Genomic DNA, 27,135 nt, shown 5'->3' with positions numbered 1-27,135 from the left:
AGATAGAGAATAAATAGGTAACAAATAAATAAGTGATGTCAGGGAGTGATAAGTGCTAACCAGAAAATAGTGAGACTCAGGCATGAGATAGCGTGACCAGGGAAGGCCGCTCCTCTGAGGAGGAAGAAGAAGCAAGAAACAGCAGAGGAGAGGCAAGTGCAAGTTCCTGAGGCACAGAGGGCAATGACAAAGCTAGAGAGGTGGGCGGGGCTGGAGCATGCAGTCTCATGGCCAAAGTGAGGAGTTGGATTTACTCTCAGCATGGTGGGGAAGCCAAGTGCTTAAAATAATATAATTATGTTTTGAAAATTAGCAAGACTTCATGGCTGATGGGACGTACAAAGTAGAGAAACCCTGGAAGACTGGGGCCGAGGGGGCCAGTTATAGCCCCGAGTCTTGGCACACATGGAGATATTGGTATGCATCTACCATCAATATGATGTGCATTTCATTCATTCATTCAAGGAACATTCAGTAAGGATTTACTATGACCTACGCACTGTAAGAGGAGTTGACACATTTTAGCTCATCGATCTTGTGTAAATACCGAAAGACAGGTAGCATTGTCTTCACTTGGCAGCTAGGGAATATAGGCTCGGAGAGATGAAAGGTAGCCCCAGGTTTGGAGTTGTCAGTGTCATTGTGGGTGGAGTCCCACCAGGTCCTCTGACTGTAAACACAATTTCCACTCTTCTCAGCTGTCCCTTCTGTTCCCTTCCCAGCAGTAAGATGTATGAAGTTAGCCTCCAAGTGGACTCATCTTCTGAGCCATCTGGGTCTGGCTTTTCAACATTAGAATCCAAACCCTGGCCAGTTCCCTGGAGCCAATAGTATTACAGCAGCTATGTATCCTTACCAGCCAGGGTGCACAGCGTCCCAGGGATGAGGCACCTGAGAAATAGCATTAATTGTCAAAGTGTTGCTTGCAGGACACAAAACCTAAAAACAGAGGTCTTGAGGAACTTGGAATCTAGACTATTCTGGAGCCTGTTGACCAGTCCCCACCCCACCACCGAGGAAAACCCTCTTTTTACTAACTAAGCAGTGATACTAGCTAGACTTCCTCTCTGCCTTCCTTAGTCAGTAAGGAGACACACTACACCGAATTCTTCCCTTCTCCTTCTGTATCCCCTTCCTCTTCCTCCTTCTCCTTCTTCTCAGACTCCATGCTGGTAAGCCACTGGCATCTGTAACTGTCACTTCAGGGCTCTTTAAACATGTTTTTGTAACCTTATTGAACCCTGAGAGGCTCTTGAATCCTGCTTCGTGACACCTGGTGAGTAGGGAGTTTTGGAACAAGAAAGTGCTGTGTCTTGATCCGGTGTCCTCTTCTTTTCCAAATTCTTGGTATTGACTCTATCCTCTCTCCCTTTTGTATCTGCTGCCCTGCACCTTCCGTGGGGTAATTAGTCCCACGAAACAACCCACACTCACCCAGTTACCCTGCTGATCAGAGGCAGTCAGGCAAAATGGTGGTCAGATTTTTATGTATTCAGCAAAATGTCAGCTTTCAAGTACTATAAACAGAAGAAATTGTTTTTTCATTTCTTATTTAAAAAGAAGTAAGTTGAGATTGGCCAAACATAATAAATTCTGAGAGAAGACAGCCACATTTTTAATGACTATACTCCACTAAGGAATAAAGTGCTATCATCTGGAATAAAGTGGTTAAAATGTGTCTTTTAATCAAATTACCATATTTAGGCAAACTATAAATATTTCACCTAATGCATTTATTATAGTGTTCTAAGAAGTTAAATTGAAGTGATATGATAACCTGATTTTCTTTCCTTCCTATTTTATTAACGTGTATATTTATTTGGTTGTGGGTTTCACTATTTTTTTTATTTTTATTTTTTACAGAGTGATGTTAGAACTCCCAGAAGCACTAAACATGTTCATTCGATTCAGTGGAATAGAACGAAACCTCAGGATGAAGTGAAAGCCGTCGAACTTGCCATTCAGACACTATTCCCCACCTCAGAGGGCAACCCTGGAAGCAGGTCTAACTCAAGTAAGTTAGGCGTGCACTAGACTGGACTCCAAACCCTTAGGTCCCAAATTCTCCTGCCAGGGACAAGTGCACTCTGTGAATAGATATAGCTTTCTAATACAATACTTCCTTCTTCTATTTTTTAAAATATTAATTTCAGAGAGGAAGGGAGAGAGAGAGAGAAAGATAGAAACATCAATGATGAGAGAGAATCATTGATTGGCTGCCTCCTGCACAACCTCCACTGGGGACTGAGCCCACAACTCAGGCATGTGCCCTTGACTGGAATCAAACCTGGGACCCTTTAGTCTGCAGGCCAACACTCTATCCACTGAGCCAAACCAGCAAGGGCTCTTCTTCTATTTTTTGAATATTTGTTTTGAATAGCATTTATGGACTTATAGATATGAGCATCCTATCTAATAAAAGAGTAATATGCAAATTAACCATCACTCTGCTACACCCACAAGCCACGCCCACCAGCCAATCAGGAGCGAATATGCAAATAAACCCAACCAAGATGGCTATGGCCACAGAGAGCAGGAGGGAGGCTTGGGTTTCCCCGGCAATGGAGGAAGCAAAGCTTTCCGCATGCCTTTGCCGGCCTAGGCCTCCACTCAAGGCTACAAAGTTTCAATGATAGAAGATACATAAACCCAAACAGAAATGGCGGCAGCCACGGAGCTGGAAAGAGCAGGAGGCTAGGGTTGCCCCCGGCGATGGAGGAAGCCAAGCTTTCCACACACCCTGGCCGGCCCAGGCCTCCGCTTAAGGCTACAAAGTTTCAATTATAGAAGATACATAAATCCCAAGAGAAATGGCTGCTGCCACAGAGCAAGCAGAAGGCTTGGCTCCACTCCAGGCTACAAAGTTTCAATTGTAGAAGATAAATAAACCCCAGATACCAGGGCCTCCACTTGGGTCACCAGGGGGCGTGGCCGGCCTGCAAACCACCACAGGCCCCTCGCCCAGGCTGCCCTATGCCCCAAGGGAACCCCCACCCTGATCCGGGACACCCTTCAGGGCAAACCAGCTGGCCCCCACCCATGCACCAGGCCTCTATACTATCTAATAAAAGAGTAATATGCAGATTGACCATCACTCCAACACACAAGATGGCTGCCCCCATGTGGTCAAAGATCCTGCCCCCATGTGGACACAAGATGGCTACCACAAGATGGCCAGCAGGGGAGGGCAGTTGGGAGGGACCAGGCCTGCAAGGGAGGGCAGTTGTGGGTAATCAGGCCAGCAGGGGAGGGCAGTTGGGAGGGACCAGGCCTGCAAGGGAGGGCAGTTGGGAGCGATCAAGCCTGCAGGGGAGGGCAGTTAGGGGTGACCAAGCCGGCAGAGGAGGGAAGTTGGGGGCAACCAGGCCTGCAGGGAAAGGCAGTTGGGAGGGACCCAGGCCTGCAGGGGAGAGCAGTTGGGGGGGGGACCAGGCCTGCAAGGGAGGGCAGTTAGGGGTGACCAGGCCTGCAGGGGAAGGCAGTTGGGGGGGACCCAGGCCTGCAGGGGAGAGCAGTTGGGGGGGACAAGGCCTGCAGGAGAGGGCAGTTAGGGGTGACCAGGCCTGCAGGGGAGGGCAGTTAGGGGAAAACAGGCTGGCAGGGGAGCAGTTAGGCATCAATCAGGCTGGCAGGGGAGTGGTTAGGGGGTGATCAGGCTGGCAGACAGAAGCGGTTAGGGAAAATCAGGAAGGCAGGCAGGCGAGCAGTTGGGAGCCAGCAGTCCTGGATTGTGAGAGGGATGTCTGACTGCCCATTAAATGGGCAGTCAGACATCCCTTGAGGGGTCCCAGATTCGAGAGGGTGCAGGCTGGGCTGAGGTACACACACCCCCATGCACGAATTTCGTGCACCAGGCCTCTAGTATCATAATAAATTTCAATATTTGGATAACTATGATAAAACATGAAAATTAATGATTATGTTATATTGCTAAATAAAATAAGTATATCTATTTATACACATATATATTTAGTTTTCAAAACTGTAGATAAAGATATGAATCTTCTATGTTCAACAAACATTCTTATGAAGCTACTGCGCAACTTCCTGAGTCCTGAATACCATACATACTGTTGTATCGAAAATCAGTGAGCTAGATACCAGACGCCTTAACGAGCCAATTAATTAGGAGTTGTTTATTGTGCACAGGTTCAGAGCAGATTACCTCTGTCAAATTCTGAACACTCAAATGAGGAAGCATTCTCTTTTTATATCTTTTTGGGTCCTTGTGTAAGTTACTTTTACAGACAACTTGTAACCCTGAGTACATATCATATCTAACAAACACCTGTAACCTTGAGTATCATATCTATACAGGCACCTGGCATCAATATCAGTTAGATTGCTAGCTTGCAAGGTCAGACAATTAAGTTTATCTTTTCTATTCAAGCAAAAAACCAAGTTATATTTTACAGAATAAGAGACTATCTAAAAATAACAGAGTTGACCTACAGAATAAGAGACTGTCTAAGAATAACAGAGTAGTTCAAACAGCAGTTTCAAACAACAGTTTTCCAAAGGAGGGATTACTATGCTTCAATACATCAAAGCATAGGAATGATATGAGGAAGGAGGGAGGGAGAGCTGGAGGGAGGAAGTGAGAAAGGAAAGGAGGGAGTGGGAAAATAAAGGTAGGAGAGGACAGAGAAAGAGAAATCATGATATGCATATAATGGATAGTGGTGATGGTAATTATCTACACTAATAAAAGAGTAAGATGCAAATTGACCATACCTCCATGACACCCACCAGCCAATCAGGAGTGAGTATGCAAATTAACCCAACAAAGATGGCGGGTTACTTTGCATACGCAGACATTGAGCGGCTGGAGACGGGGCAGGATGCTTGCGTCATTGCATGGCGACAATGCAGACGTTCCACACTACCCCAGCCACTCCGGGCCACTGGGCAGCGTGGGAAGGCGGAAAGGCGGCTCCGGGCCAGAGCACAAAGGCATCTCCGGCTGAAGCAAAGGCAGTGCCGGCAGCCAGGGGAAGGAAGGCCCATTCTTGCATGAATCTCCATGCATTGGGCCTCTAGCAGATGATATAAAGAAACAATTTAGAAATAACATCGAGGAAGGCCAGCTGACTTGATGGTAAATTAGTCATCATTCAGGGAAGAGGTTCTGACCGTCACCTTTGTGGGTCCAGAAACTCAAATACAACCCAGAGTTACGTTCTGCAGGACTGTGACAAGCTAAAAAAACACATGGGGGATGGATGCAAACCCCGAGTAATTCAGTTTTTATTGTGAGAAATATAGCTGCAAACAAACCAGAAATACATGTTTTCTGATCAGTGCATTTTTCCCTAGTAAGAGAATCTACCTGAAAAGCCATATCAGAAGGTTTTTTGTTGGCATGGAGACAAAGGACCCTGATGGCTAGTGTGACAGAGTTATAAGGGCCTGGCTACATGTCTTCTACTATAAGGACTGGCTTGTCAACCAGCCCAGATATTTTTACATATGCATCAGCCGGAAGGCCCAGAATCCTGTACAGTAAGCCAAACTCTCCAACAAATACTTTGATAGCATGCTGGACCTGCCTTCCTCTGTCAACACAGTTGATTAGGTTATTTTCTTTCACAATTGATTACAAGAAGATATTCTGACCGTCGTGACTGGGCTTGAGTTTTTACTGGCCTTCTCAGCCAGAAATGCATCTTCAAACATCTCTTAGGGCATGCTGTCTCTACACATGACTAACCCCATATTGTAGATGTTGATCCTCACTAGCTTCTCTACAGAAGGAGCTCTAAGTTCTTTCGTTTGCTAATTCAACAATCTTATGTTGCATGCAAATACTATCAAGCCTTTAAGGACTTCCTACTATAACAATTTTCCCCTCCCAAACAATTAATATTTTAAGGCACATTTTACTTCTGTAGGACTGTCATAGTCATGATCCCACTTGATGCATGCAACACCTTTGATCCATACAACACCCACTCTTGAAATCTGTAGGGGTCTTCTCTCTCCACGTCTGCTGTAGTTTTCTCTTTTCTTTTCTTTTTTAAAAATATTTTTATTGATTTCAGATAGGAAGGAAGAGGGATAGAGAGATAGAAACATCAGTGATGAGAGAGAATCATTGATCGGCTGTCTCCTGCATGCTCCCTACTGGGGATCGCGCCCACAGCCTGGGCATGTGCCCTTGGCCAGAATCGAACCTGGGACTCTTCAAAGGGAGGCTACTTGCTGGCAGAGAGAAGTGAGCATTCTCTGTTCTCGTCAGAAGCTCCATCAGGAGCTCAGGGAGGACCACCAGGGAACTCAAGAATGTGGGCAACGTAGTGCGGGGCCCTGGAGAAGACAGGAGAGATCCCAGGTGTGAGAAACTTGCTTATTTACTAAAATATAGCCTACAAAATGGTTTTTGTTAATTGGCCATTTTCTTTTACCTTAACCCAGTGGTCGGCAAACTCATTAGTCAACAGAGCGGCAAACCGTGGCTCGCGAGCCGCATGTGGCTTGCAAGCCGTGGTTTGCCGACCACTGCCTTAACCTTTTCCTGTTTGCTTCATTTCCATGCAAAATATATATATATATATATATATATATATATATATATATATATATATATATATATATTTTTATTCCTGAACCTCAGGAATCTCTCCTCTGGAGATATGAACTGGCTTTCTTCCAAACAATCTCTAGCTGTCTCCTGTTGGAATCCAATTTCTTTTACCTGCAGAGTTCTTGAGGATTTAAAAGTGCTCACTGAGAAAAAGCTTTTTGTTTTCTAAATGTGTCCCTGCCATCCAAACACACTCACACAGTGTTTTCAGAAGTGAGAACATGGCTAAGTGGGAAGAAGATGGGATTTAGATGCAGAAGGGCCCAGAATTATTACCTGAGTGGTCTTGGACCAGTTACTTATTTCCCAAACTTGCTCCTCCTTTATGGAATAAGATTATTAGTATTTATTTACCTGAAAAGAATAGCGAGATGATTAAATGAAATAATATAAATGAAGCATATGGAACAATGACAAGCATATAGCATATAAGTGTAAATATATAGTGTAAAGGCCTTTATTTTTTTTTAAAACATATCCTATATAATAAAAGCCTAATATGCTAAGTGACCAGTTGGCCGGTCAGCCGTTCAACCAATCAAAGCATAATATGCTAATGATGTGCTAAGGCCACTCAATGCTTGCTATGACTGCACTGACCACTAGGGAGCAGACAGTCACCTGGTTGACCAGTCACTATGACATGCACTGACCACCAGGGGGCAGATACTGCAACTGGTAGGTTAGCTTTCTGCTGGGGTCCGGTGGATCGGGACTGAGCGAGAAGGGCCAGACATGCCCTGGAGTCCTCCTGTGGTCCCTCCCCAGCTGGCCAACCTCTCACGTCCCTCCCCAGCCCTGATCGTGCACCGGTGGGGTCCCTCGGCCTGGCCTGCACCCTCTCACAATCCGGGACCCTCTGGGGATGTCAGAGAGCTAGTTTTGGCCCAATCCTGCAGACCAGGCCAAATTCATGCACCGAGCCTCTAGTTTATAATAATAAAGGAAATGTCCTTATACCCAGCCTAGAATTTCTATGAATGGTAAAGCTTAGAGCATCCCAAGCTGGCATTATCCAGAGACAGGCTGATGAATTAGGCAGTGCAGCTTTGCTGTGGCTTAAGAGATGCTCACTTCCGTTTCTTCTGCAGATGCTGATTGCCAGTGGTTAGACACTCTGCGCATGCGGCAGATTGCCTCCAACACTGGTTTACAACGCTCCCAGAGCAACCCTATCCTGGGGTCACCCTTCTTCCCCTACTTCAACGACCAGGGTTCCTACGCTGCTGCTGTGAGGCGGACCCAGGTGCCCATTAAGTATCAACAGATTACACCCATAAACCAGTCCAGGAGCTCCTCCCCCACCCAGTACGGAATCACCAGGAACTTCTCTTCTCTGCACCTCAACTCCAGGGACAGCGGCTTTGCCAGTCTCACCACCGACAGCTCTTCGGAGCGGGCCCAGTCCTCAGGCAGAAGTCGGAACAAATACGACCGCGGAAGCGTGTCGCTCAGCTCCTCCCCCAGGGGAAGGTACAGTGGGAAGAGCTCGCACTCCACTCCTTCAAGAGAGAGGTACTCGGGGAAGTTCTACCAAGTCCATCCGTCAGCGCTCAATGCGCTTCAGTCGCCTGCCTTCAAGCGAAGCCCGAATGACCGCCATCAACGCCGGACCATCCCAGGGATGCCTTTGAACCCCGAGACGGACTCGGGAGCCGGCGAAGAGGAGAACAAAGTCAGCGACGGAGGGTGGACGAGGGTGGAATATCGGAAGAAGCCCCACAGGCCGTCTCCTGCCAAGACTAACAGAGAACGAGCCCGAGGAAGCTACCGCGGGAGGAGAACCTTTTGATGAATTGAACTAGATGAGTTTTCTTTTCTAAGCAAGCTTTAAAAAAAAACACACACACACACAAAAAAAAACGGGTTTTCATAATATGATGCCTTCAAATAGAACTGACAAGAAGACAACTTTTCCATTTTTTGGATTTGGGAAAAACGTTCTCATTGAAACTACTGCCAAACCAGACCCTAAACTATGGATGTTGGTAGACCAATGATAGTAACTAGACTTAATCACAATGTACTTATTTTCCCCCCCAGAATTAACATTTTCAGAGGAAGGGATATGCCATCGTATTACCCTAACCTTTGCTGGTCTGGCTAGCAAGGACCTGGACTGGCATGAGGTTAAGTGGGGCACTCGTCTTGGGTGCAAAATTTAAGGGAGCACCCCAAAGCTCAACAATCAAGAGAAATAAGATGTTAATGCAATACTTAAATAAATGAAAATTAATGCAAAAAATATGCGATTAAAAAAAATCAAAATCCTAGATAAAGACAGAATCAATATTAATGATTTTTCTTTTTTGTCTAAGGCTCCAATATGGCTTGACAAGGTGCTGTTACTGATCTTGTCTTTATTTAAAATTTTGATATTTTGTTCAACATGATTTTTTGGCATTAATTTTCTTTTTTAAAAAATATAATTTATCTTGATTATTGAGCTGTTCGGTTTTGAGGGGTTTTTGTTGTTGTTTAATGGCCCCTTAAATTTTGTGCCCAAGGCAAGTGCCTCACTTGCCTCATCCCAGTCTCAACACTACTGGTTAGTATTTATTTTAGTGAGATATTTGGGTTTTTATTATGGTCAGGGCTGAACTGATTTAGGTTGTCATTTTTAGGCAATAAAAATGTTATTGAACTTAATGTTGATTATGATGCATATCTCATTCATTAAGACTCATCAGAAACCAAAGATCTAGGAGATTTGTGGTTATTTTCCTAAGCAACTGGAGGCTTTTGAATATTTTTTCAACATTTTATCAAAGGAGGAGCAAAGAGGGAAAGTTGGCATGTGAGAAATCTAAAATCTGTAAGGAAACTGACACAGAGCAGGATAATAATGTCGCAGGCTAAGAGCCAAAGAAACTTAAAATTACCAACATCCTTGTTCCAGCAACACAGTAAATACTATATTTGCAGCAAGAAAGTGCTAAGCAGCTGGGGGCAAAGAGGTAACGGGTGCAAGTGTGAAAAAACTGCCTGCCATTTAGGATGAGAATTGTGGATCCAACTTGTGAAATTTTACAAACCAAAAAGGCTGGGGCTGGGGGGTTGGGGTGCGCAACAAACTTACTATGTGTCAAATAAATTAATGTCACTCCATATATTCTGAGATTCTGTTCAACATTCACTCACCCTAAATATCAAGTGTCCCTTGCCATGCACAGGATTCGCCATGCCCTGTAGAAATCCTGATGACACCCTGGTAATTTCGTGGGGTTCAGTCCTCTTTTAATAGAAATCAGTCATCAAGTGCATGCATACATTATTCCCAGAGTGGCTGCCCTGCTCTAATTCAGTGCTCGGGCCTGGTGGGGAAAACTGTATTTGGGTAGCATTAAAGTCAAGGTTGTAGGAAATGACCTTTATTTACGAGGGAAGCTGTGATCTAAACGTTGCTTCAACAACTTGATTTTATAAGTCATATTGTTTGCCATCTGCATTTACAAGCAAAAGCAATGGGAAATGGTGAAATCAAATAGCGAGGCACTCTTTTCCATCTTGGATATCTTATCTAAGGTTTTAAGCTCCATTTGGATCCTTTCTCACTAAGCTTATATCAACCACAGTTTTTAGTTACGTTTCCCCTTGTTCATGTTTAAATTTTTTTTAAGTATATTTTATTGATTTTTTTACAGAGAGGAAGAGAGAGCTAGAAACATTGATGAGAGAGAAACATCAATCATCTGCCTCCTGCACACCCCCTACTGGGGATGTGCCCCCAACCACAGTGCATGCCTTTGACCTGAATCGAACCTGGGACCCTTGAGTCCGCAGGCAGACGCTCTATCCACTGAGCCAAACCCGCCAGGGCTGTTCATGTTTAAATTTCAAGAAAAGTAGACTAATACAAAGTATGCTATCTTAATGGTATGCTACATTCAAATGCAACAAAATATTTTCTTTGACTAGAATTTTTGGTAAGTAGCTGAACACAGGATCTTAACTGAGTCACTCTGAAAGGAACACAAAATATGGTTTTAACTACTAAACAAAAATGTGAATTCTGGGGAATTATTTAAAACTAGTTTAAAAGGCACTGTAAATGATTGCTGTTTTTCCCTTCTTGCTTTCTTGGGCCATAGAGAGTCCAAGCTGGTAGTAAAATAACTTAGTGACCTCAGCCTTATTTAGTGTAGCAGCTGGTCACAAGGAGATTATTCCAACAGTCCATACAACTGGCCACTTTGTAATATCTCGTGGGAAAATACTTGTCAGCATCAATGCTCTCAGTCAAAACCAAAATAAGAACATCTAGAGTCTGCTTATTGGTTGTAAAAATAATAAGATTTGGATGTTCTGCCCTGGCCCATATGCTCAATGGTTAGGGTGTTGGCCTAGTCAAGAGCACATACCTGCTTTGCAGGTTCAATCCCAGCTCCAGTTGTTGTGTCTCTGACATGGACGTTTCTCTCTCTCTCTCTTTCTCCCCACCCCCCCAAAACTTAATAAATAATAAACAAGAACTAACCCGAATAATTACATAATTCTAAATATGTAAAGGAAAACATTTTATCAAGGGTTATTTATCAAGGATTACTTCAGATATAAATATAAACTGACAATTGTTTTCAACCACTTCATGAATTTAGTTCATAAAAGTAATAAAATTAAGCTGCAATGTTTAAAACTATGCATAGCAAAATTTAGAACAGGAAAATCTGACCTGGGAATAATCAGATTAAAAAACAATGGGCACACACAAAACCTCTTAGTGGCACAAGTGATAATTGGTATGAACAAAAGAAAATTTGACATATAAAAATCTTCATTGTAAAATTTAAATTGAAAAGAACTGACCTCACAGTACAATAAATTAGTACAATAAAAAATTTAATGAGCAACTATTATCTTGGGTAGAGAATCGGGAAATTAAATTGACATAATGGCAGTCACTCCATGAAATTCTTTCTTGACAAAAATAGTTACATAGTTCTGCTTAGAAAAAATTTTCCCATAGATATAGAGTCAAAATTTTTCCCATGGATATAGGTCAAAACAGCAAGATCAGAACATCTGGTAGTTTAAAATAATGACAGGGTCAGAACATTTTGGCCACAGCTCAGGGCATTCTGACTTAACTGCAACTGTTTCTGTTCAGAAATACCAAATATTGTATGTCTTCTAAGTGCCTTCTTTGTAACTTACCATTTCACCTCAAGTTATTACATCTATGGCATGCATCTGAGACACTGGCTCTCAGAAACTACTCAGTTATAAGATGCCATGATTTAGGTTGTGCCAACTTGTTCATTGAAATTTTGAATTGTAGACACTGTATTCAGGAGGCTTATAAAAAATCTCTTGCCATCATTGGATTTGAGAAGCTACAATTAAGCCAAGATGCCTCCAGGAAGTCAGAGCATAAGACCTGGACCCAGTTCTATCTTCTATTACTGGAACTGGTTTATGAGATTGCAGAGGTAGAATAAGTGCCAAGTTCATGGTCAAAATTGTCAAGGCGTTAGTGTTGCAGGTACCAGTGACTTCTTACTCAATTGCCCTTTCCCTTTGAGTAACCAGCTGGCCAAATACTACATGGCCAAAGCAAGAGAGTTAAAAAATGAAAGCAACTTATGACCTCATAGTTCATTCAAAACTAAAATCAGGATGGACTCTTCAGAACCGATGTTCCATTGACTCAGCTGTCCCAAGGAATTTCCTTCCCTATAATCCCAGATGAATCTCACTCAGCTCTCAGGGTGCAGGTGACATCTGCTTCCCCGAAGGCCTCCCCACATAGTTCCAGCCACTGTCTCCATTCTGTCCTCCTCTTGGGAACCTTTTGTCACACACTCCCTTGCACCACTACTTAACCCTTGCCATTCCCCTCCTCCTCAAGTTGTGAGAACAGTGCAGTGATGCCCACAAAATTGACAATAGGAAAATAAGACTAAGTCCCAAGAATTAATTGATGGAATGGCCACAACACTGCAATACCTCAGGCCTGAAAAACATATTTGTAAATCAGATGGGAGCTATGAAGCAATCCAAAGAGAGCCTGAGTCTTTTAGAGGCAGTGGCAGGGCTGCAGGTGGGTTTGGGGACAGCCAGGAGTGTCAGCCTTGGAAGCCCAGATAAGGTTATCCACAAAGGAGAAGGTTAGCTGCACTATCCATACCAGGTCTTCCTGGAGGGCATAGTCATGGAGGCCCATGCACAGGACAGTCTTGTCCAGTAGAGCTCCTTCCAAACTGACTTGAGAATCTACCCAGTCGCAGAGAGGTAAACCTATTGTGGAGATGGTCATATCATCCAGCTCCTGTTACCTTTTCTGCATCTCCATTTGCCTCTCCTCATAGCAATCAAACACCACACTACAGCCCCACTAAATTCGCTACCATGCCTTCTCTTGTCGCCAAAACTTTTACTCCCTCCATCAAGCTTCCCCCACATTGTCTGGCTAAGTCATCCTTCAGCTCTCTGCTAAGGTATCATGACCTCCAGGAAACCTTCCCTGTTCCCCACCCAGCTTGGGGCAGGCCCTTCCTGATGTGTTCAAATAGAACCTTCTGTTTCAATCATATGTCTCCCCCTTTGTTATCATTGTCACAAAATTTGCTTGTCTGTATTCCTCACTTGACTGTCAGCTCCATGAAGGCAGGGACTATGCCTATCTTGATCACCAGTGTGTCTCAAACACATATTTGGTACTCAATGTATTTGTTGAGTGAATGCATTGATTGATTAGCTCATTAACCAGGCTAACAAACCATCAAATCATCTAAATTCTTGTTCTAATCTCATGCTCCTTAAGTGACCTTAACAACCATCTCTGATCAACTTTAGAGTTGTATTTCTAGTGTTCAAATAATTGCCACTTTTATTTTATACATCAGTCTTTTTGTGAGTTTTGCCAATGGGAGCTGGCCATGAAGTACACCTCTGAATCAGAGATTATGTTTTTGGACTTATTGCTGAGAGCAGATTCTGGGTACACCAAAGGCCCCCAACAGAAAGGTCTGTCTGTTTTTCCCAAGAAGCAGCCGCTTACATCATAGTGAACTCATTTCCATTTTGAACTCTACCTAGTGTAGTACTATCAAAGCAGGCTTTCAATAAACACTTGTCGCAGGAATAAAAGACAATAGAAACACTATGTATGCTCAAGAAATTCACACAGCGACACTGTCTTTTTAGATATTTATAGAATTTCATTATATCACTTTTCGCTTCAAGGGCCCAAAGTTCTGTTTTTGTTGTTGTTGATGTTTTAATAAGTATGTGGGGGAGGAAAAATAGTTTTCCCTCTATACTTCTAGGATCTTGGCTGAAACCCTCTCCACCCCCATAATAAAAGATAGATTAAAAGGAGAAAAACAAACAGAAATGTGATAACATATCTAACTCCTGTATACAAGGGAGATACCCAGGAAAAAGGAGTAACTCCCCAAAATGGCTGTCAAGCCATCACCTTAAATACCATCTCAATCTAAAGACAAAAGCAGATGTTGGTGAGTAGGGGTAGGCAGCCAGGTATGGGGGTGATCAGGAAAAGCACAGTAAACAGAGTAAGGTTGCTATGCTGATTAAAGTCATTGCCTTGTCCACTGATGCGAGTTTCTAGAGATTTGGTCATCCTTCCCTTTCCTTACAAATGAAGGTTTCCCTTGTACCTTTTACAAACAGGTAACTTTACTTGCTTCCAGAGCTTCTGTGTCTTCAGTTTCTTAAAAATAATCAGCCTAAAATAATCCTTGTGACAAAGAGGCATATGTTAGGGCAACAACTTCTGATGCCCTTCGGATATCAATTGTTCCTAATCCTAGTGGGTTCTACAGTCCTGCTGTGGCTGCTTCTACAGCTTCCCTGAAAGCCTGACCTGGCTGTTTCCCCTTTTTGTACCCGGAACACCAGGCACACACACTCCTGACACCAGATGATGCCTGTTCTGGTTGAGACTGCGGGAGACGTAGTGTTGGTTCAGGGACAATTCAAGATTTGTCAGCTGGCTGTGACTGATTATCAAGATGTCCAAACTGCCTCCTTTGCTATGTGTAAGCAATTTAATTTTGTGCCTAATTTTAATCTGCAGTGTACTGTATGTTTGCATCTGCTGTGTTAAAGCATTCATTAGCATTTAAAGGGGAGCTGATGGTATTGATCACTCTTATTAAAACCAAAAACAATCATGTGGCATTCTCTTCAACCACTGAAGCCACAGCCAAAGTTTATATACTCAAAACACCAGCAGGAAGAGAAGATGCGATATGAAAGCAGGGATTTTAAAGTGGCATCTGTTACAAGCATTTATGGTTTGGCACCACTCTCCCCACCCCCAGCTTCCCAGATTTTGAGCTTCTTGAAGATAGGAAATTTATTTTTTTCCCTGAATTTCAACCACCTGGCACAGTGTCTGGCACGAATAAGTTTTCAATAAATTTTCTGATGAGTGAATAAATTGAGTGAAGATGAAACAACCAATGGATGTTGTAAAAATGTGTTGTTGTTTTTTTAATAGACATTCTATGTAAGAAAACTCGGTGGCTTAAAAAAAAGCATAAACATTTGTTATCTCGCACAGTGTCTGTGGCTCAGGAATTCGGGGTTGGTTAGGTGACTGATCCTGGCTTGGGTTTCTGATGAAGTCAGTCCAGGTGTTCACTGAAGCTGCATTCATCTCAAGGCTTAACTGGCGCCGGAGGGTCTGCTTCCAAGACAGTTCTCTCCATGGTTGTTGGCAGGAGTCTTTAATCCCGTCTCATGTGGACCTTTCTACATGCTCAAGTGTCCCCAGGACATGGTGGCCCGATGCCCCCAGATTGATCTAAGAGGATAAGGTGAAAGCCACCATGTCTTTTATGACCTAGCCTCAGAAGTCACACTCAGTCACTTCTGTCAATCCCACTGTCTACGCAAGTCAGCCCTATTCAATATGGGAGGGGATCACACCAAGCTATGAATACCAGGAGGCAAGAATCACTGGAGGGTCATCTACTGCAGACACTGTTAAAAATCCCTGTACCCACCGCCCTCCCCCCCATTGTAATTTGCCATCTTCTTTCCTGAACTTTGCATTTTCTGCTTGTTTTACATTTCCCACAATCTAAATTTTGAACTTGAGCATACTTTAATTTAGTGTTCGGGCCAGAAGGCATCTTATGGACCATCTCCAGAAGATTAATGTCTTCATTTTACAGCTGGAAAAAAAAAAAATCTATAGGGGTGAAGCACCTGTCTGGTCACCCAGTGGGTTACGGGCAAAGGCAGAGCTCAAGGCCAGCCAGCTCTTCTTACACTGTTCTCCTGGAAGCCCAAAGCTTTGTGAAATGTGTAGTCACGTGAGAAATTGGTGTTCATGAGGTCTGGCAGCTCTGAGTTAACACTTACTTTATGTTGGTATAGTTGAGCCTTCTTGCGTCTCCATGGAGACTGGGAAAGTCGTGGTGGGTTGGTAGGTGTGACTAAATGCTTCCAGAAACAAAACATTAAGGCAATTACATTTCCTCTTTCTTTCACCAGGCCTTGTTGGTTTCCTCTGGGTTCCGTGGTGCTTTCAAGAGACCATTTGTTTTATGGAATAAGTATTTCTAACAAAGTTGTCTGAAAAGTCCATTTTATTGTTCAATTCAGGCAAGCAAACATTTGCTGAGCTCCTTCCCTGTGCTAGGCATGGGCCTTGCATTCCCTCTGATTTCCATTGTTAATTCAGAAGCAAGTCTCAGAGGTAGGAGGAATTATTTTCCTATAGACCAAATTAGACACTTGGAAAGAAAGAGGTAGAAAAAGAAAAATCATTTGTTTTATGGGACAGAAATAATTTATTCCCTACTCTTTAGCCAGTTCTTTGGATCCTTCTGCATACCATCCCACTCCATTCCTTTCCTTTAACTGTATGCATTATATTCTTGCCTGGGGGACCTGTGGCTCTGAATTTCTCAGAATTTCAGAACTTTAGCTTACCCAATTATTCTTTCTCTTTGTCTAAAAAATGACAAAATCTCATTAGTCCCTGTATTTAATATAACACACTCAATAATGATCTTTCCTTAAATTTGAACCATTATAGCAAATCATTGTCTTAATTTATCAGAGGTCAAAATGAATTCACTAAAAATGAGAGATCCAATTCTATATGACCACTTCTCCAAAAGCCCATACTTCTTACCAGCACAGATGAAGTGCCAAGAAGATGCAAAAGGAAAATTACAACACCTACTTGTTTTACGGAAGTTTCACTATAAGAAGCAGAGTCCCATTGTAGCTAGTTCAAACACAGTTAAATTGATTGTGTTCATGTAAAAAAACCATAGACACCTGTAAAGCATTTTTATGAGTTTATTTGAGCCAAACTGTCCACATATGCCGGGAAGCAGAACCTCAATGAATTGAGATAATGCTCTGGAGAATGGCAGGTTACATCTGTATTTATACATTGCAATCAAAGGAAAGGAACATAGGTGGGTTACATGAAATCCATTAGTGATAAATTAAGGAGGTGGGATAAAGCAAAGAGGGGAAACCTCTGGGATAGGATAAAAAGTGAAATGATGGACATATGGTCCTTTTACATAGATGGATAGAGGATAGTTTAACATAATTAACAGTTGATGACAATAACAATGAGGGAATGTCCTGGTGCCATTTGTTGTGCCCTGAGTGGTGGGTGGGGTGGGGGGAAGGGAAGTTACAAGTTACTGGTACATTTCGAAGACACATTATCTTAGAGGCAAAAAGACAAATGGGCTCAGTAAAGATCTAAGTTGATCTTTGTCAGGGAAAATACTGGCCTAGGACATGACTACCCACTATAACTTGTTTGTAGTTAAATATTTAATTTTCAGCTCATCCTTTGTGGTACTTTAGGTCTCTGAGTTTGCAAGACTACCATGCAGGCCTCCCCTGAGCTTGTCAGGTTAGCATGTGGCCCCTTTCGTCCACAGTTGTAACATAAAATATATCATGGAAGAAATAATTATGGTTAGAGTTAACATAAATTCAGTGATCACTATATGCCAAGCCCAGTTTTAAGCCCTTCCCTCACTTATTCTCCAAAATCAACCGGATAGGTAGATTCTGTTATTACCTCCATTTTCCAGTTAAGGAAACTGGGGCATAGAGAGGATGGCTATTTGCCCAAGGTAATTCAAGGAGTGTCCCTGTCTCAGGATAGAACCTCACAAAGACTGTTGCTGGAGGGCTGCTCAGAACTCAAGGAGGGTCTAAAGGCCTGGGGAAGGTTGCTAGGTACTTGCCCGCAAGCTCTACCATTAATGTAACTCAGCTATGCCCACATGGCTGCTGCTTCCCATGTCGCCAATGTCTGATGTTTGCTGGCCCCCCTTAACTGCCTAAAAGATTATAGACAGAGGGCCTGTTCCAGGAAGAAAAGCTATCACCAGAGGTGACTACAAACATATGGGCTAGTTGTGATGGGAGAGCTCAGCAGGGCTTGCAGGCCCAAGTCTTCTCAGTGTCCCATTGTCTCTGCATGGCCCCGAAACATTTGTTTACCAAACACCTGTTTTTCCACCTTCTTGTGAATTGTCTTCCTCCCCTTTGAAGTCCCACACTCAAACCCCTTCTCCTTAGTTCAGAATAGCATATAAGTCCAAATTGTCTGACTGCTTGTGGGCCCCCATATTCTTATGGAGCCCCCGTATGTCTGAAATTAAATTTATCTTTTTTCTGCTGTTAATCTGTCTCATATCAGTTTATTTCTTAGACCAGCTAGAAGAACCTAGAAGGGTAGAGGAGAAATTTTTCCTCCTCAACAGTAGGTGTTCTTAGCAGAATCAACTTTAATGGCCAGACACCCACTTCTCCGCAAGACGGCTGTAGCTGAGATCCTGGGACCTCTGACCATGTCAGCATCCTGGATCTCTGTCTGTAGGCCTGGTGGAAACAAAACTGGTGAATCCTTTTTCTCTCTTTCTAAATTCAGATTAACAGGAGAAAACAGTTATGGAACTATTTCCTTGGGCTTAGTAAAATTTTATTTTCTCCTGTTAATGTGTCTTGAATCAATTTAATTCTTAGACCAGCTGGAAGAACTTAAAAGGAGAGAGGAAAATTTTTTTTCCTCCCCAACAACATAAACTGCATTTATGCCAGGACTCTCTTTATACAGTGTTTGGTTTCCCAGTAGTCTGAACAGAGAAAAATGATGACAGAATTGAGTCAGGGGAGGCACTATATTCATGATGGAAACAGAAATTTTACTTCAGAAAACATCATTCTTTGTATCTAATTAATGTTTTTGTTTTTTTAATATTTAATTTATAAATTTGCTTCAGTTATATCATTGAATGACAACTATAAGGTAAGGGGTTTATGCTTTTTTAGGTGGTGTTACTTATTTTAAAGTAACATTATAAACAAAATAAGTTAATAATGCTGGCAGAACTTAACAATTCTTTTCCTTTAAAAAGATGCCAGACATCACTCAAGTTTGAGGAATGCTGATTTAGGTCATTTTCAGATGGTAGACAAGAGACCCTGAAATATAAAGCAACCTCTGAGCTACTTGGAAGAACTATGACTTATTCATTCCCAGTTCCCAGAATCTAGATCCTCAGTTCACTGTTGTTGAACTCAAGGGCCCAGGACCACAGCAAGATGGTAACAGAGCCAAGACTAGCTTTTCATACCTGCCTTCTTTCCTAAACCCCACACTGGGAGGCTTGTCAGTCCTTGCCTATCTGAATTGCTGATTCCTTTCCTTTTTTTTTTTTTTAGTTGAAGTATAGTTGACATATAACATTGTAAATTTCAGATGTCCAACATGTTGGTTTGATATATTTGTATATTATAATTGCCATTGTAATGATAATTAGTGCCTTTATCAGGTCACATAATTATCATTTCTTTTTTAAAGGTTGGGATAATGAAAACCCATGGTTTTTCAACTTTTCCCTGCCTATTCTTTCGTTGTTGTTTCTTGTTAAATCCTGAGGATATTTTTCTCATTGATCTTCACAGCGAGTGGAAGGGAGGGAGGGAGGGAGAGAGAGAGAGAGAGAGAAACATTGATGTGAGAGAGACACATCAACTGGTTGCTTCCCACCCGTGCCCCAACTGAGGGTGGGGAGCCAACCCAAAACCCAGGTATTTGACCAGAAATCGAACATGAGACCCTTGGGTGCTGGGGCCAATGCTGTAACCCAGCCGTGGGCAAACTACGGCCCGTTCGGCTGTTCTATCCGGCCCGCGGAGCCAAAAGAGCGGAGGGTTCTCTTGCTCTTCCCTCCGCTCCTTTACTTTGAATTTATATTAGTTCACACAAACACTCCATCCATGCTTTTGTTCCGGCCCTCCGGTCCAGTTTAAGAACCCATTGTGGCCCTCAAGTCAAAAAGTTTGCCCACCCCTGCAAAGAGTCTAACCACTGATAAACACTGGCCAGCATCTCTCTCCTAGTCTTAGTAGCAGAAATAAATGTAACAACAATTTAACTACAGCTTACTATGTGACCAGTGCTTTATCGACAATATCTTATTTAATGTTGAATTCAATTCCTCAAATCTTGAGTTGTCCAGTTTGTTGTTTCCCAGGTCTTTGTCTTGTTGAAGAAGTTTCTTTAGCGAGGCAGCTTTTCCAGATGAATGGCTCCTGAGTGGTACTGAAGGGTGTCACTTTCAACCTGAACCAGGCTATCACATCTATTTGCTGGGATGAGGAATTAATGATGCTTGTCCAGTCATTATCTTGAGAGCTTTTTGTTGTCCTTAAAGAGAGAGAGTTCATGGGCTGTGATTTGGTTCTCAATAAAAGACCGTTTACATGCTAGTGGAAACCTTTGTGTTTTTGAGTGCTCTGCTGTGAGCTACTTTCCTTAGCCAAGTTCCTTGAAAGAAAACACCCTTCCTCTTCTCTCAATGGATCATTTTTATGTAGACCAGTTTCTCAAACACAGACAGGAAAAGTGTCAAAGGTAACAATGCTCTTCCTTTATGCAGTGCTTAACAACCAGCCACAAATGCCCCGGCCCATACCCAGGCCCATGAACCCCTTGTCACTGTAAGAACGCCCTTATCTCTATTTTGCAGAGGTGAAAAGATGTCCCTGGAGGTATTAGAAACATCTAGAGTGCTGTCCAAGTTGGAATGCAGAAGAACTTAAATTTAGCCCTTAATTCGGATCATTGTGGCCCCATGCACAATACTGTCATTGCAAGACAGATTCCAATCATAGCAGCAGAGAAAAACACCATTGTAGTGGGTGGAAAAGTTTTCCTTGACCCTCTTAGTTTCCCTGGCTGGGACTGAAAATTAAACTGACAAAGACAGATCAATAGGAGGAAAGCATACATGTATAATAATGGAAAAACGTCCCTCTTTAATTTTATGCATATCTTAAGAAATTTCTCAGAAGAAATTCCTGTTGCCAATCGCTTCTACTAAATGGGATAGGTATCTCAAATTTTGTTATTTTACTAAAGAAATGTCTAGGCATATCTAAAAGATATATTTATTCGCAGCTCCCTAGCACAGATATTATATCAAGACTGAAAAAAGAGCCCTAGCTGGTTTGGCTCAGTGGATAGAGCGTTGGCCTGCGGACTGAAAGGTCCCTGGTTGATTCCAGTCAAGGGCACATGCCTGGGTTGCAGGCTCAATCCCCAGTAGGGGGCGTGCAGGAGGCAACCAATCGATGATTCTCTCTCATCATTGATGTTTCTATCTCTCTCTCTACCTCTCCCTTCCTCTCTGAAATCAATAAAAATATATATATATTTTTAAAAGATTGAAAAAAGTAACAACATTGATTCTAGTTTAAAACAAATAATTAAGAACACAAAAACATACATACAAAGCAATGGTCATTAACACACTGTCCTGTTCAAATCCTCATTCCTGAGTTTGCTGATTCCAGCATTTGAAAACCAAACATTAAAACATTACTACTAACAGGCAAGGCAAGGAAAAGAAATCTCATCACTGCAACCCTCTGGGGTTCAATCTGTAAATGTGCCAAAGGCGAGCTGGGTAAGAGGGTGAGGAGTGCCCCCCTTAGCACACCCGCTTGTTGGACTCACCACTGAAAGTTCTGGCTCATTTACCAAAGTAAACAGAACTGAGAACTAAAACCAAACAAAATAAAGATGTTTAATTTTTTAAAGGTCATTTTGGGGATAATTTTCTGTCTCCGAACTGAAGGGTAGCTGAAGGTGCCCCCCCCCAAAAAAAAAAAATACGCCTCTACGGTACAAGGATTATATTGAGCTAATTATTTTTAAGAAACTGTAGATGCAGAAGCTCTGGAAACAGAATAAAAATCACTCTTTTGTAAGGGAAATCTACATTTAGAAAAGAAATTTACATTAGAAAGAGGGCCTAAACCCGGAAGCGAGCAGTTCCCAGGTAATTGTTTCACCTGAGGAGCTTACCTGCAACCTTGGTTTACTAAGCATTCCTCTTCTCACCTGCCTCTGAATTGCTTCCCGCTGTGAAGTCTCAGCTCCTCTCCTGGTCCTTAGCTCAGAATGGTATATAATTCTCAGTCCTCTGCCCACCTTTTGGGTCTCATTTTTTTGTGGGGTACGATGTAATTAAAATTGTTTTATTTTTCTCCTGTTCATCTGCAATTATTCCAAAAAATAAAAGTGAGATGTATGTAAACTACTCAGTTTAGACCTGGCTCCTGCCATGCGATCAGTACATTGTAACTTTTCTCATTGTTGCTATTAGTATGTTATTAGATCAAACTCACATGGCCAGGCCTGACACAGAGATGGTAACGCTCTCCTCTGCTTTTAACCAGGTAAGCACTTACTAGTACACACCTGTTTGGGTCTTTCTGTTCATCCTTTTAATGCAAATCATTCTCCTCAGCCCTTTTTTGTTTAGTTTTGTTTTTATATTGCTTTAAGGATACGGTGTTAGTAGTGGATTGATTTTTAAATTTCTTAAAATTTCATCATCTAATCAGCTGCCCCCCCCGCCCCAAAAATATACCTTATTGTTAAGAGACTTGGTTGTATAAGTTTGTATTTTCCTAAACACTAAATACTATAGTGAAACGGAATTTTTGGACTGGAACCCTGATTCTTTGTCCGCTGGAATCGAAGAAGGAATCCATGGACAGAAAGTGGTATAGCAAAGGTGGAGATTTATTGAAGAACAAGTACAGACTCTCACATGGGGAGAGGGAAAGAGTCCCACAGAATGGACTCCCACATAGGGAGGGTGAAAGGGTCCCACTGAATCCTTTTCCCCTACAGTTTATAAAGGCTGCAGATCCTGGTGCCTCTATATCCCCTCTGATTGGTCACCACTCCCCTAGACTGGTTACTACAGTAACTCCTGGGCTCAAAGGTTGAACCTCACCCCATGTGAGGTTCTCCCCCTCCTTCCTATTGTTTTCCCATTCCCTTTTGGGCTTTCTTCCTCTCCTTCTGGATGAAGGGCTTCCTTCTCTTTATTTTGTAAATATAGACCTTTTGCTGTTCCCAGCTCCCTCATTCTATGGAAATGTACCTGTTGCAGCTTTTCAGCTTCCCTATTCTATGGAAATATACCTTCTGTTGCTCTGTAGCCCTGTGCTTCCTCATGGTCCCCTTAATTTTCAAAATTTCCTAAAATCTGTCTTTTTCACCCCCAAAAATTCCTGTGTCAATAGTGGCTTGGTAAATTGAATAAAATTCTGGCCATTTTGACTGGATCCCCAAGATTCCAATCTAATATTCTGATATTATTACATGAAAAAGTCAAATTTAAAAAAACCACTTTGTGTGTGTGTGTGTGTGTGTGTGTGTGTGTGTGTGTGTGTGTGTGTTGAAAATAAAGTCTGGAAAGATATGCAGTAAAATGTTATCTTTGTTTATCTCTGGGTGGTGGGATAGCAGGTGCTTTGTATTTTCTCCTAGTTCTGCTTTTTTTGTTTTTATACTTCAAAAACGAAGGTGAGTTATTTGTATCTTTTTTTAGTTAGCTTAAAATGTACTTATATAAATATTATAATCTAAAATCTTCAGATAAACCCACTAGAGAGAGCTTTCTATCTCTTCAGCCCAGTGAATTCATTTTGTATCTCACTAGGGCCAGTTATTCACGCTGTGCCCAGTTTGCTGTCTGCACCCCTAATTCCAGCCAGGCATTTCGAGGGGTAACCAACAAACCTTAGCACAGAGAGATACCACTGCCACCGAAAAGGCTCTCTGCGCTCTTGTCAGATGTGAACCGACAATTTCATCTTTGGGACTGAGACAGCCCTACTAGTAAATGTCAATCCCTCACTGAGGGTATCGTTAGACACACATCCCCCACCTACAACATGGGTACAAGGATCCTGACTTCACAGGAGAGTTGTGAGTATTAGGGATGAGTGTAACACTCCAGGAGCCAGCATTCAACGAATGGAAGCCATTCTTGATATTCCTCTCTGTAGGTAAAAGAGCCCTTTCCACACCTCATAAGTGTGAACACCTTTGAAAGGAAGGGCCTCCTCACACAGCCTTGCCAGTGACTGGGAACCAGTTGCACTTCTTCAGTGTTGCAATGATGAAGGTGCATTACCTCTTCAGATAATACTATTTTATATTTTTACAGACAGGTAGATATATAGCCATCTAAAGTCTGTATTTCGTTCAGCCGCTTAGAGTGGTTTAGCAGCTGATAAAATGACTACCAAATCAGAAATGTTATTTATTGCTAATCCCTGAATAATTTAGTGTTTGTCCTGCTTACCCATCCAACTTATCAACCTCCTGTATTCTTAAAGAGCTTTTCCCTCTCTAAATAATTAAGTTGATAAAATACTTCTTTAGCAGTGTTCATTTCAGATTTCTCAAGACCTCTGAATTTTTTTTTTTTTTTAAACAATGATCTTCTAAGTCTTTATCTCGGAAACTCTTAGGCTTCAGCCAGAGGCCTCTCAAATCAGACTGCCTCAGCTCAAATCCAGCGTACTATTTCAAACTGTGTGACAAGTTATTTAACCCCACTGTGTTTCCGTCTCCTCAACAGCATAGCATCTATCATATCTAATAGGTAAAGTGCTTAGAATGGTGAGAGCCTGGCATATAGTAAGTAGCTGTTATTATATGTGAAATAGACTTCACGAACATTTGCAACTCCATCCGTCCATCAGAATGGCAAACTGCCTATATGCATGATTGTGTTTCAAAAGATAACTATTGTCAGAAAAGCATTAATATGCATACAATTGTCATAGTGAAGAAAACGCAGCAGACATAGACAGTCTCAAGTAATTTCTGTGTGATGGATGTTACTGGAAGTTGAGTGGCAGAACGTGAATCTCTCTCGTGGAGAAACTTGGTTTGGGATTTCCAAGAAACTACAGTCATAACTAGCTGGCTTTGCCTCCAGTCAAGTTCAGTCCTCTTGGATGTGTATGACACATTAAACAAGAACAGAGAGCTATGAAGAAGGAACGAGTAATATCTTCTCATCTCTCTGAGGATATTAATGCCATTTCTTTTCATGTTTATTTTTTCCCCTGTAGAATCTGTTTCCACCAAGTTGCTTTTTCTCTATTTTTTTTTCTGTCTCTCTCACATCAATGTTTCTCTCTATCTGTCTCTCTTCCTCCCTTCCACTCTCTCTAAAAAAAGAAAGAAAATTCAAAGGCTTAAGACCGTCAGTCCACTGCCATTGTTAGAATCACGTTTTATAACTTGAATGTAAAAGTTGTTGAGAATACAACTTTTGAGAATTCTAAGAGGTTCTATCTTTGGTTCCCTGAGATGTTTTTATCCTTATAGATTGTCAAATTTTGTAAAAGTCAATATAACATGTTCAATTCCACTTCTGATTTATGTTTTTTATTTGATTTTTGCTTTCTATTTCCAACCATTGTGAAGGTAGCTTTAAAACACCTCTATAAATTCATTTGTTTGAATGTCTCTGATGAAACTTCAATTTCAGAAATATCTATATAAAAGAATACCTTTCTTTTTTTCTGCATTGATCTTGATCCTGAGGAGAGTTATAAATTTTTCTTTTAAGTCATCTGACTCTAGTCCTGGATCAGGTCAATATGATCTGAACAGGAACACTTTTGTTATCCAAAGAATATAAAGAAAATAAACCCCTAGGGAGACAGCCTTGACTAGAGATTAGAAGAAGGGGCTGTCAGGATAATAATCCAATTAATCACCTATCCTTTTTATAAACTCTGCTACCAGTCCTTTCTTCCCTGGCTTTTCAAGGGTTGGTATGACAATGTGGTACAAATACTTATTTATATAATGAAGGCAAAATTTTATTTTCTTAAGTAACTTGGTTTCAGTCAGTCCACTGTGGTGTAACTGGTTATTTGATCTATTTTGAAGGATGGGACTGAAGAAAAAATTCCCGATAATTCTGTTAAAAGCCTGGTTTTATGAACATGTGTCCTTACTGTCTTTTTTGGCTGGTGGTATGCTAACATTGAATTACATTAAAACACAGATTTTTGAATACTTAAATAAATACTTTGGAAGAGAAGTCAATGGCCATTTGTATTGTATTCTTCTGTATAATGTATATTTTAAAATTGTTTTTAAAATTTTTCTGTTCAGAGAAACCAAGATGGCGGCATAGGTAAACACCTAAACTGCTGCCTCGCACAACAATTTCAAAACTACAACTAAAAGACAGAACGGACACCATCCAGAACCACAGGAAAGCTGGCTGAGTGAAAATTCTACAACTAGAAGGAAAGAGGAAAGCTCACAGAGAATTGGAGGTACGGCAAAGGGGCTTTGTGCGCGCAGAGAGGAAGGGCGGCTGAGAGCCTGGCTGACTTTCTCTGGCGGAAGGGGGAAGGAAGCCTCCGACCGCACTGAACCCCAGTTCTGACTGCACTGAACCCCAGTTCCGGGCGAACCCCTGGGGACCCACGCTCTTACGGGGGGAGTCTGGACTCTCGGGCGGAGACTCGGGAGCTGGGGAAGGCGGAGGACTGAAAGTGCGCACTGTGCGCTCGCCAGTGCGCACAAAGGCTGCAGAAGTTGCCACAGGCTTTCCCTAGTGGAAGGGAGTCAGAGGATTCTGACTGCACTGAGCCCCAGTTCGGACTGCAGTGAACCCCAGTTCCAGGCGAGCCCCTGGGGACCCACGCTCTTGTGGGGGGAGTCTGGACTCTCGGGCGGAGACTCGGGAGCCGGGGAAGGCGGAGGACTAATAGCGCGCGCGCGCACGTGCCAGTGCGCACAAAGGCTGCGGAAGTTGCCACAGGCTTTCCCTAGTGAAAGGGAGTCAGAGGCTCCTGACGGCACTCAGCCCCAGTTCTGACTGCAGTGAACCCCAGTTGCAGGCGAGCCCCTGGGGACCCACGCTCTTGTGGGGGGAGTCTGGACTCTCAGGCGGAGACTCGAGCTGGGGAAGGCGGAGGACTGAAAGCGCACATGCGCGCAAGGGCAAGGCTGACAGGAAGCTAAAACTGAGACTCCACCCCATCCAAGCTGAGCACAGAGGCTATTGCAATTTGGCAAGTCTAATCCTATAAGGCTGTCTCCAGCACCGAACTTCTCCCAGCATAGACACAGCTGATCCTTACAGCCAACTGGCCCGGAGGTCAATTCTTCCCAGTGATACCAACAACAATAAAGACTTAATTACAACAAGGCTGTACAAACAGTCCACAAAGGGGTGCACCAAGAG

At 42.5% G+C, this 27,135-nt stretch overlaps 1 protein-coding gene across 1 annotated transcript in view; it reads left to right on the top strand.

The window, feature by feature from the left end:
* Nucleotides 1-9,692, top strand: part of MAP3K20 (mitogen-activated protein kinase kinase kinase 20) — a 145,913-nt gene extending 136,221 nt beyond the window's left edge. The window contains exons 19-20 of the mRNA XM_080668455.1: nucleotides 1,864-2,014; nucleotides 7,675-9,692. Of these exons, the coding sequence (XP_080524581.1) occupies nucleotides 1,864-2,014; nucleotides 7,675-8,375 (852 nt within the window). The 3' untranslated portion in view covers nucleotides 8,376-9,692. The remainder of the gene's footprint in view (nucleotides 1-1,863; nucleotides 2,015-7,674) is intronic.
* Nucleotides 9,693-27,135: the final 17,443 nt, after the last annotated feature.

The sequence above is a fragment of the Plecotus auritus genome (genome assembly GCF_963455305.1).
Source record: "Plecotus auritus genome assembly, chromosome: 5".
Taxonomy (NCBI): Eukaryota; Metazoa; Chordata; class Mammalia; order Chiroptera; family Vespertilionidae; genus Plecotus; species Plecotus auritus.
Note: the sequence above shows the minus strand (reverse complement) of the source record. Positions and strands in the feature narration are given on the sequence as shown.